The sequence below is a fragment of the Leguminivora glycinivorella genome, chromosome 21, assembly GCF_023078275.1.
Source record: "Leguminivora glycinivorella isolate SPB_JAAS2020 chromosome 21, LegGlyc_1.1, whole genome shotgun sequence".
In the NCBI taxonomy this organism is placed as follows: Eukaryota; Metazoa; Arthropoda; class Insecta; order Lepidoptera; family Tortricidae; genus Leguminivora; species Leguminivora glycinivorella.
The window spans coordinates 7,317,833-7,330,247 of record NC_062991.1 but is presented as its reverse complement, the minus strand read 5'-3'; the positions used below and the strand labels follow the sequence as shown (position 1 = coordinate 7,330,247).

The 12,415-nt window shown below is 42.9% G+C and overlaps 2 protein-coding genes across 3 annotated transcripts in view; both read right to left on the bottom strand.

Moving 5' to 3' along the window:
• The window catches only part of LOC125237322 (IQ motif and SEC7 domain-containing protein 3), a 284,222-nt gene that overhangs the window by 76,420 nt on the left and 195,387 nt on the right, over window positions 1-12,415 (bottom strand). The gene's annotated exons all lie outside the window — the stretch shown is intronic.
• On the bottom strand, window positions 853-5,517 carry LOC125237428. Of its 2 annotated transcripts, none has more exons than XM_048144492.1 (2): window positions 4,152-5,517; window positions 853-3,539 (listed from the first exon to the last, which is right to left on the bottom strand). In XM_048144492.1, the coding sequence occupies exons 1-2, from the start codon at window positions 5,340-5,342 to the stop codon at window positions 1,452-1,454; spliced, it is 3,279 nt and encodes a 1,092-aa protein (XP_048000449.1). In that variant the 5' UTR covers window positions 5,343-5,517; the 3' UTR covers window positions 853-1,451. The 2 variants fall into 2 exon arrangements, with proteins under 2 accessions (XP_048000449.1, XP_048000448.1); XM_048144491.1 differs by having other exon boundaries at window positions 853-4,885; window positions 5,291-5,517.

Genomic DNA, 12,415 nt, shown 5'->3' with positions numbered 1-12,415 from the left:
ACTCCGAGGAGAAAAATGCCCTTGTTGTCTTTTTAAAAGAACTTAAGACAGCTTCTACAAATACAAAATAGGTAAATTGGTAGTAGTATTTATTTAATAGGCAGCGTATTAATTTATAGAACGTCTTGTCGTGTCGCGTGCGTCCCACTTTGTCTATCGCTATAAAGCCGCTTTGTCAGTTTATTCATATAAAGATACAAGTAAATCTCGCCTTAATCGTAACCGACAAAGTGGAACGTTTTACTAAACACACTCACAAATTTATTTGATGACCAAATCTGAAGTTTTATTTGTAAACCACACATTTTTTCAATTAAACAAACTTTGAGTGTATTTTGAGTCAATAGGTTGATCACATAAAGTTTCAGAAAAATTTTCTAAAAAAAAAATTACCTATGTTTGACATTAAAGCATTGATAAAAACTAACCACTTGCGACTCTGCAACGAGTTCCCAGCAAGTGTCAATGCGTTATTAACCTTGAAAGTGTACACGTGATCATGATTATTTATGTTGCCAATGATAAGTTATTCAAGTACACAAACATATGGTGAAGTAACCGCAAAGGCGAGGCGAGGAATCATCACGTTTGGTCTAGTTTGCCTTGATGGGTAATCCTTGTAAGCAAAACATAGTCAGATTATAGCTATGTACGCTACACGGCCAGGTCCTGGACCCGCCGGTCTGGTACACCGAAGAAATGGTGCTCGTAGCCGTCGACGCGTCGTCTCCGGCCCCTCACACCTAGGCTGGACCACCACGCTCTTTTAAGGTCCAGAGCGAGGACCGGCGCCGTCCCCGAAGCTACCTCGGCCAGGGGATGGTATCTGGGCGTTGAATCAAACCACTGGGCTCAACTAACACTTATTTTAATGCAACGAGTTACACCTTAGACACTATTTTAACGCGCGTCGCGATACAAAAACAGCAAACTTATACAAATCGTTCTCAACGCATTTTTACCGTGCTTGTTCTTACAAGCTCACAGGTCAACTCCAAACTTCAACTCTCGCCGCGAGAGGCAGCACTCACTGCTATATTAGCCAATACTGAATCACGACCAATGATGTCGCTCGATACTTCGTAGTTACAACTAGCCTCGCTAGATGGCGCGCGGAACGCCATTGCGCTTCGAATTGCATGAACATCCTGGGGCCCCCAGGGGGGAGATTGACCTGAAGACTTGAAGCTGTTCAATTGTCTCGTTCTAGAGATCAAGTGAACAAAACAAACAAATTAAAAATTCAGATACAAATACTACATGTGGCATCTAGCAAGAAGTGATCTGTGACCATTAGATACATCTTCACACAATTTTTACATCAGTGAAATTAAACTTAAGGTAAACTATTTACTAGGTTGTTAGTTACAATGGTTCCCTGGTGGAACTCAAACAGACATACGTTAGTAGCAATATTTCAATTTACATTTATAATGAATTACTCCTTATGATTAATTACAGTTCCATGGGCAATTTACATAATTTAACAACAGGACGAACGAGTTCGCCTCCTGAGTTTTTAATTTTACCGATCTGACAACATCGTCGGATCCTTTGAATATTTGTATTACTCTACCCCTACGCCATTGTAGAGGTGGCGTATTGTCATCTTTAATTAGGACTAAATCATTAATTGCAACATTAGGTACATGCCTATTCCATTTATTACGTGATTGTAAATTGTTCAAATACTCAAAATAATATTTAGCCCAAAATTTCTGAGTTATAGCTTGTACAAATTGGAAATGTGATAACCGTGACATATTTGTGTCCTTCCATGAAGGTTCAGGTAATGAAACTAACGGCTGACCAATCAAAAAATGACCTGGACTGAGAATTTCCAGGTCACAAGGATCCTCTGACATTGGAACCAGCGCTCGAGAATTAAGAACCGCTTCTATCCGACAGAAGGCCGTATACAGTAATTCAAAGGTTAGGATCCGATCTCCTATTTCCCGTTTAAGCAGATTCTTACTACTCTTTACGGCCGCTTCGACTAATCCAGACATGTGGGCAGCGCCTGGAGGGTTGAATTCCCAGCGCACGTCTTGACGACGAAACTCATCCGCCAGGACGGTTTCATGGTCAAGTAAGAACTGATTAACCTCACGGAGGTATGAGCTAGCACCTTTAAAATTCGTACCTTGATCACTACGGACGAGGGAGGGCAGCCCTCGTCGACTGACAAACCGTGTGAACGCAGCGATGAAAGCCTCGGTGCTCAGCGACGAGACGAGCTCTAGATGCACGGCCTTGGTACCTAGGCATACAAAAACACACAGGTAAGCTTTAACTGATTTAGCATTCCTAAGTTGGCTGGCCTTAACCAGATAAGGGCCAGCAAAATCCGTTGCAACGCCGGAAAATGGACGCGCGGCCGTGACACGGTCGGCGGGCAGGTCGGCCATGAACGGCGCCTGCTCGGTCGCGCTGAACCTGAAGCATGGTGTACAGCTGTGGATGACGCGAGCAACCTGACGTCTCGCTGACGGGATCCAATACCGCTGTCTCAATATATTAATCAGCGCACTTGTCGATGCGTGACAATGTATTCGGTGATAATGTTGCATCAACAACTGAGTCCATCTATGATCCTTCGGAATAAGCAATGGGTGCTTCGCTTCATAGCGCAGGCTTGAATTACGGAGTCGGCCGCCGACTCGAATAAACTGGTCTTCATCTACGAAGACGCTTAATTTCTGGAGAGACTTGCATACTAATTTTCCTTTTTTCAGTAAGATGGCTTCATCCTTGTATGCATCCAACTGGACCTTCTTGATCCAGTGGCTCGTAGCGGCACGATTTTCATCTATAGACAGGGTCTGGTTCAAGTTTCGTTGCTGCTTCGGCAAACGAATATTCTTGCAAAACCGTAAAATGTATGACGTTACATTTATGAGCTTACTATAAGAGCTCACTCTGGATAGTAGGCAGTCTTCCCATGACTGCTCTTCAGCGACGACATGTACCAATTGTTTGAACCCTGGCAGCTCAGGTGACATGGTGACTGGCATCGTTGGCCACTGAGATTCCTCCTCGAGTAGCCAGTCTGGTGACCACCACAGCTTGCACTTGAGGAGCCTTTTCGCTGTGGTTCCCCGCGACGCGACGTCGGCCGGGTTCAACTCACCCCGGACATAGCGCCATGTCATTAGTCGCTTCGACTGTTGAATGTCTTGTACTCTATTACATTCAAATGTTTGGAGCAGGTGTGGCTTAGTGTTTAACCAACACAACGTTATCTTGCTATCGGACCATGCATTTATGCTGTCAATATCAAGTTCATCTTCATAGGCCGCTGCGGCGTGATTCAGCAATTTATAAACCATATGAGCCGCGTTTAGCTCATTCTTTGGAATGGTTTGCTTGGTCTTTTTCGACGCAACTCTAGTCTTAGCTATAATTAGTCGTACCATGACGTTTCCAGCGGCGTCTGCTGTCCGGAGGTATACGCACGCTCCGTAGCCCATCTCAGACGCATCTCCAAAACCGTGGAGTGAATATGATACCGATCCCGGTAGCGCGACGCATCGAGAGATCTGTAAGTGAGACAAATGGTTTAAATCCTGAACCATTTCGTTCCATTGACTTTCTTGAACCTCCGTGAGGGGTTCATCCCACGTCATTCCATCTGAAAAAAGTGATTGCATAAACAGTTTGAATCTGTAGACGATGGGAGCACAGTATCCACAAGGATCATATAATCGAGCGATAGTACTTAACACGCTTCGCTTGGTTATCGCTTGCCCTAGGGGTACGTTGATTTGATATGACATTGTGTCGTTTATCGGGTTCCATTGGATGCCTAATACCTTTATGAGGCTCTTATCTTCTGCGTCGAATTGATGAGGTATCTCACAATATTCCTGTGGTAGGTCCTGCAGTAACTCGCGACAGTTGGACGACCATTTTCTAAGTTCATACCCAGCACTGCTCATGAGATCTGTGAGCTCCGATTTTAGCTGCTGGGCCTCCGCAATTGACTCTGCTCCCGCCAGTACGTCATCAACATATACCTGCCGTCGCACGACGTCTGCAGCTGGGGAGCCTGGATGCTGAGCTTGCCAATCATTGGCTAATTGTATTAGCGTCCTTATTGCGACAAAGGGGCTTGACCGTAGCCCGTAGGTATTAGTATTTAACTCATATACCTGTAGGTCCTGCGACGGATCCTCACGCCACAGGATCAGCTGATAGCGCCTATCGTCGGGGTGTATCCACGTCTGCCTGAACATCATGCGGATGTCGGCCGTGAAGACAAACTGATGTCGTCTGAAATTCAACAATATCTTGGTAATATCATTCTGGAGCGGCTTTCCTGAGTGAAGACACTGATTTACAGATATTCCATTGCTACTTTGAGATGCCCCATTGAATACCACTCTGAGCTTATCAGAATCCCTCTTAAAAATACCATGATGTGGAATTATAAAGTGTTCTGAATCAAATTGATAGTTTGATTTCGACATATGTCCTAATGACTCATATTCTCGCATGAAATTCCTGTATTTCTCAGCAAAGACTGGATTCTTGGCTAGCTTCGCCTCTAATGAATAAAACCTGCGTGCGGCAATGGCCCTCGACTCACCGAGTGCGGGTCTGTCTGTCAATAAGGGCAGCCGTACCATGTATTTGCCGTCAGGCATACGTGTAGTATTGGAGGTATACAACCTTTCACATTCGACATGCTCCGGATGCTCCACCGGATCCTCTGGAGGCTGCTCGACCTTCCAGAACTTCTCAAGTACCTCCTCGAGGCGTGTCGCATGGACTCCATAGTCCTCGACGGACGTCCCTCTCAGCTGCTTCGTTGAGATGTCAGCGGGATGCTTCCACAAAGCACCCATCAGTACATGGCCAAAGCACGTTCCATAGGCCTCCACACCTGGAATGTTAGTGAGAATCTTTGAGCCTGTATATATATAATTGAGTATATCCAGTCCAAAAATGATATCTACATCTTGAGATACATCAAACTTTGGGTCTGCCAACTTGAGCTGCGTCGCATCTAAGTGACCCTTGAGGTATGCATTTACATATGGAATATTCCCAGTAACTGTATACATAACTGTAGCTATAACGCTAATTATCGGAACTATTTTTCCTACCGGCCTGAATACTACCTTTGCTATTGTCCCGGGGACATTGACCTTTTGATCACCGATTCCAAATATATTAGTACCATTAAACTGTTGGTGCAAACCTACTTCATCTGCAAATGATTTCTTTACTATGGAGCAAGCCGCGCCGGTATCCAGCAAAGATCTAGCCTTAACGTAAGTACCATTACCTGATCTAACAAGAACAATGGCTGTAGGACTGACACGGATGGATGGCGTCATCCACCGTGCCTCTGGTTCACCAACAGTGAGATCATTTCATTGCCGGGGCTCAGGGCTGCGTCGAGTGCCAAAGCGCAAGGAGTGGAAGGTCTCCTGCGCCTGGCGGGCCCTCGCTCCAACCGGCAGGCGTGGAACGTGACCAGCAGCCACCAAAAGAGGTGTCTGGTTTGATAGGGAGGAGTCCTAGCTTCCTCCACACCCCACGGTAGTGGTGAGCATGATTGTGATGAGTGGGCCTGCTGCGGCCCTCTCTCCTGTGGCGGGGCCGGTCGAGGTGGTGACCGCCGCTGCGGTGGTGATCGCCTCCACGAGGCTGACTGAGCCGGTGGCTGATCTTGCACTCGATGCACAGCCTTTGCAGCTGCTGGTTCCTCAACCGACATGCCTGCCACAGCCGAGCATAACAACGAATTATGCACTGATGATTGGCATGCCGCGCACCAATTGCGCGACATACATTCTCTAGCATAATGAGCGCGGAGACATTTGAAGCAGGCCCCTGTATCTCTAGCCCAGGTTCTGCGCTTCGAGGGTGGCAGTCCCAGGAAAGCGGGGCATTTGTACAGGGTGTGAGCACTGCTCGAGCAATAAGAGCAAGTTGCAAATGAACGATTCACCTGATCATTGGGTTCCGGTTGTGCTGCCAGGACCCGGGGGGCTGCCAGGTGGTGAGCCGGCGCTGCGCCGCCTCGACCTCTAGCAGTGGGTGACCGGCGTGCCGCAGGAGTTCGTTCCACTGCTGCAGGGGAGATCGCCTGCTGCACCCGGCATTGTTCATCTAGTAGCGACACTAGCTGGGTAAGGGTCGGTAGCACTTGCGGATCTGTCCCGTGCCGCTCCTCAAAGAGCGTCTTTACGCGCAGGGGCAACTTCTGTAAAATTAAATGCAGTAATAAATACGACCATTCATCGACAGGTTGCTTCAGTTTCCTAAGCGCCTGGATGGCCTCTCTGAGAGGATCATAAAACTGGGTTCTTAAATTGACATTGGGGCCTCCCACGTTGGGCAGGTTTAGGATCTGTCCTATAAAGGTGTCTACCAGCTGCCTGCTGTTGTGATACCTTTGCTTTAGGAGGTCCAGGGCAACTGTATAGTTGTCGCCATCCATAGGCAAATGTTGAACAATCGATAGTGCCTCACTATTTAACGACGTCCTTAAATAATAGTGTTTTTCCGCGTCGGAAAGCGGTCCCGCATCAACAAGGGACATAAATAAGTCATAGAATGACAGCCATTCAGCTAGGCAGCCTGAAAATGTAGGCAATTGAACTAACGGAAGTTTGACCTTACCTTGATGTTTTGAGGTTGAGGGCCTCCCGGACTCCTCTTCCTCTGATGCCTCATCCAATTGAATGAGGAGTCGATTTACCTCGCTAAATTGCTGCTGGTACAGTAGTCTTTCCTCCTCTGCAAGTTCCGAATCACTCGCCACCAATGACTCGTATGCCGAAACATACGTTTTGTAGGCTTCTCGGAAATGCCTCCTTGCTACGGTCGCGGCGATCGTGCCTGGTCGTACCACAATTGTGCCAGCATAATCCGTTAACATTAAATAACGGGTCTTTAATTGAACCTTTGCGGCCTTTAGCGACATGTTTGCTATGAACACAAATATCTCACAGTAAAGTTAACTCTAAATTGTAACACTTGTTTTCTATATTATAATAGCGATTAACAATATCGATCCGGCAAGTAAATGAATTTGACGTTTAATATGTCAGCAACTTGAAGTTTGACGTAACTTAGAGTCTATACTATGGCCGATTCTGACAGCTGACAGTTGTTCGATGTGAAGTTAGTCACTCAATGTTACCAACTTGGCAACTTAACCGGTAATCTGTTCAATGAAATTGGCACAACACTAATAACCTAAAAACCCATGCGGTTTTGATTTTCACTTCGTTATTTAGCGTCCAACGCACGGAATTTAACACTAAATGCTGGAATGACGCGAATCCTCGATTCTGCTGATTGTAGACCGCTTCGGTCCTGAATCTTGTCCCAATTCGAGGGTTATCTTCCAATATCGTGCTGATAACGATCGTTCCCCTCATGGGCCACCAAAATGTACGCTACACGGCCAGGTCCTGGACCCGCCGGTCTGGTACACCGAAGAAATGGTGCTCGTAGCCGTCGACGCGTCGTCTCCGGCCCCTCACACCTAGGCTGGACCACCACGCTCTTTTAAGGTCCAGAGCGAGGACCGGCGCCGTCCCCGAAGCTACCTCGGCCAGGGGATGGTATCTGGGCGTTGAATCAAACCACTGGGCTCAACTAACACTTATTTTAATGCAACGAGTTACACCTTAGACACTATTTTAACGCGCGTCGCGATACAAAAACAGCAAACTTATACAAATCGTTCTCAACGCATTTTTACCGTGCTTGTTCTTACAAGCTCACAGGTCAACTCCAAACTTCAACTCTCGCCGCGAGAGGCAGCACTCACTGCTATATTAGCCAATACTGAATCACGACCAATGATGTCGCTCGATACTTCGTAGTTACAACTAGCCTCGCTAGATGGCGCGCGGAACGCCATTGCGCTTCGAATTGCATGAACAAGCTAAGCACATAAATTACGTCAAGAAAATGGGACTCTTAACGATACTGGACTGGACTCATTCATATGATATGCTACATAAGAATATTCAGTCCTTATTGATCCAGATGAGACTAACGTAGCACCGGAATAAAGTAAGGCATACAAAGAGTAGCTAATGCTTAGCAGTACCAGATGACAAGAGGATAAATGATGCTGATGAAACGTTCAAAAACAAAGATAAGATATAAGTTATTCTCTCCTTTAAAATCTACCCTAATATTTCTAAATTTGTAGATTGTTTCTTTTATAAATTGTACATGTGTTAGGGACTAGACACTTCACTTACCCGTAGCCTGGCCTCTGGCAGAACCAGGTCCTCGTCAGCTTGGCAGCTTCAATGATAGCTCCCCCAAGGTCACCAATTCTCATGCCAGAGCAGGAGCAACATCCATCGCCCTCTCCGTCGCCCACTAACACTAACTTCGACTCTGACTTCGCCACTTTGAATATACTTTAACTTGATAGTCCCAAGAAATGTCTTTTAGACAATGGAATCCATTTGGGAATTGTCTAAATTGCCGATGACACCTCGAGTTACGCCTCCACACTTCACTCCCGAAATTTCCGAGTTCGAGCACTTGGTAAATATCACCACAAAGTCAGTTGACTTGTTCAAGTCTCAAATTCCTGTTGTAAGAGAAAGATGTTCGTTAATGGGATTAATTTGTGAAGATTGGCTCTATTCATTAAGTTTATTAATAATTTACGAGTCATCGAGACTCGTTTTGTTGAAAATTTAACTGTCGTTACTCAGCAACAAATTTGTACTAACGAGGTAGTGGTCGACGAAAGTTTGCACATGCATAAAACCAATATCGCGTATGTCGTTTATGACGTATTTCGTACGGAACGGATCGATAAAAGAGAATTAGCAACCGCACGACAAGATCGTTACTTAGAATTACCAGCAATAATCGTAGTTGCTAACTTAACGAGAATCGATACAAATGACCAAATATCTATTCGGCCATTAATAGCATTGAGTAATTTAATGTAACGGCATTTTGTACTTGCCTAAAAGCCGCCAACGATAGACGCGAACGGCCAAATACGGAGAAATAAAGACCGTAGGTATAATTTGTGTTGACCTTTTTTATACACAATTTGTAAATATTTATAATGGCATTAAAGCTATTTGAACATGATCTCAAGAGCGAGCCATATTTTTATGATAATTTTAAAATATACTAATAAATAGTAGCATTTTTTTTAAATATTTTCTTTTAACAGTGGGGCAAAAAGTTTGCTACTTGTTTTTTATCCAGATATAACTAAAACCCTTTCCTATCAAGACCAAACAAAAAACTAAATTACAGCTTGCCGTTGTCTCCTAAAAGGGTGGCTTTATTTACGAAGTTCTGCGCCAGTAAACGTGTTAGAAACATTACAAAAACATTAGCGGGTTTTCCCGATGGTGATAATGACTCTTGTCAATGGTTGTAATTATTGTAATAGTGTGAATCAATAAAAGAAATGATTAAGCTTACGTCACAAACACTTCGACTACATTAACAAAAAAACTTGACGATGTCATCTTAAACCGGAGATCTGCTTTCCGAGTTTAAAGAGGATATTATTACAAAAAAGTCGAATTTGAAGACATGATTAACGTTGACGTCGAAATGAAATGTAATACCGGGAACAGTTCAAAACTCGGCAAAGAAATAAAAGAAAAATATGAAATAATGAAAACTGAAATGAACCAAGACATTAAAAAGGACGAGCGGCTATGCGAAGAACAATTTGGGAAAAAATGGATATTTTATCTGTCAACGATACAATCTAATTTGGGAATTCGAAACATTCGAATCCAGAGAACAAAGTTACATTACAAGTTACAATTTAAAAGCAAAAGCGGTGTTTTAGAACCAAATTAAACTTCGAAGGCCTTTTCATACATTAGAACTGGGAATCGGAGCTTTAAAACGGAATTTACATTAACGTCTTTATTAAATTTTCCGTGACATTTATGTTTTCACTCGTCCACAATATGAATGCTCTCGGCTCATAAAACAGATCGTATATTCCAAGTTCGAACGGCAGTCGTAATATGTGGCAAATTACTTTTCTCAAACATGCAATGAAATATTGTCTTTACGTTCCTTAAAATGGGCTGGGAAGTATCGCTTTTTGGGCGCAACAACTCGAGAGGACTGTAAAGGGATTTCATATTATTTTTTAGGCCTAGGCCTGCAAAGTAACTTTTTTTATAAAATATTGTCCTTTAGAGCATTTTTTATTTTATTTCATTGTATGTTTGAGAAAAGCACTATACATGCCTCGGCGTGAAAACGGATTCCCGGCCTCGTATCCCTATCCGGTATATACCCACTTGGCCGGAAATCCTCATTTTCCCGGCCTCTGATGTAATGTACTATTTATGGGCCGTCAATTTAATTTGCACTTTGTTTTGCGACCCATAAACCTAATATTCGCAAGTAAGAGGAAACACAAGGATTAATCCAAATCTGAAAACTGAGAGCTTTGGGATTTAATCTATAATGATCATAAAGTTGTAAGCAAATTCAAAAAACTACAAAATATGTGACTGCGAGTGATTAAGTCTCTTTTAGAGCTTTGCATCAATACAAATGCATGTTGATATATTTTCGAACATTATTCTTTTAGACTCTGTAGGATTTTTAGTAAATATAAATTTTTATATTACACGAATCAAGTGTTTTACATTCAAATATGTATATCGTAAACCATTCCTTCCAAAGTCTTTGTACATAAAGCTCATTCATTCAAAAACAATCAGTAAAATAAAACCAAACCCTGGCCAGACAAAATGAAACGAGGAAGTGTCGCCCAAGGTCGCGAACGCGGCCAGCCGTGTCAGATGTCAGCGCATTATAAATCTGCTTCAGCCAACAGCTTAATACAATGGCTGAGATTAAGCTGAAATGTGGCTATCCGACACAGAAGGGTTCTTATGCTTCTGGTGCATCAAGGACATTAGCAACTGAAATTCGAACAGCATAACGAACCTTTAGGCATGGAGCACACCAAATATTTGTTGATTCATCTTTTATGCCTGGATTAAAAAGACGACTGGATGTAGTGGTGTAAACAAAATGTGGCGCATTTTAAATCCAATAAAGATTTCAAAAGTGGGATTTTGGTGAAAATATAGTGGTATTTGAAATAATCTGGGATGAAAAACAGAAAATACTAGAGCTACTAAAAATGTTGCAGCATAGACATTACAGTAAAATTTTGGACTCAATGGAAGAAAAGGGGAGGTAAACAATGATGAGAGTACATATGTTAATGATTCCGTAGATAGAGAGCTAGCAAGTAACAGCTGTTGAAAATTGTCTAAATTATTACTTCAACTGAATTGTAATGAAGTTGCTAAAACCACTAGGTGCGATGTCTGACAATTGTTTAAATAACTTCTTGTATCTATGTAAATAGCTTATAAAATATATCCATAATATTTACCAATGCGCACTAGCTCGTACCAACGTATCACATAGCACCATTTCAGTTTGTGCTCACAAAATAACTGGCCATAACACCTCGACTTATCGGCACATAGTTTTTATTAGACGTCAAAATACACAGAGTAGGAAAATAAAAATTGTGACTAAAACACATACTTATTGCTATTTGCGATATAGACTTCAAAGAAGCAGAAAAAGTTCACATTGAAATACTAATATGGAATAACAATTGTGCCTTTATCAAGTCAAAGCCTCATTATTACAATGCGGTACGGCGTTATAGCGTCTGTTCGTAAAGCGAAGAATTCGTGAAATGTATAGGGCTTTATACCTCTACATTCTGTGACTCTTTCAGTAATATTAGAATTATGCGAAAAATTCAATTAGATGACGTCCTTTTGTGTTATTGTCACTGTTTCCCTGTCTGTAGTTGTCACTAGTTCAACATTCTAAACAACGAAACTAATTGCTTTCCGCTTATCTCGAAAGGACACCAGTCAATTAGAGTATTTCAAAACACGCACTTCTATTAGCCTTACTCGATTAAGCACATAAAATCGTTCACGGTAATTTCGAGCGAGTACCGTTTAATAACTAACCAATACGAAAGGAGGCACCAGAAAGGTCCGCGGCCGACCTTCGGGACTAATCAAGGCTTCACCCACATTACGTGTTAAAATTTACAAGTCACAAGCAGAAAGCGGTGAAACACACGACGTGACAAAGTTTGGGTTAGGTAATGAACGCAGAAACTTTTAAGCGGGACATTCTGGAAGAGTCAAGTCTAGTCGCGCGATTGTTTGCGAGGTCGTTTAGTAAGACGAGAAATTAAAAAAAAATGCTAATCTCCAAAGTGGGGCGTTGCTAAAGAAAAGAACGAAATAATATTCAGTGGTGTGAATTTACATGTAATAAATGCAATGTCTTAAAAACGGTAATGAATGATACGACACATGTTTGTGTCAAAAACGCTGCATAAGGTAATTTTATGACGAAAGTGCCATTTAGCACATATGTA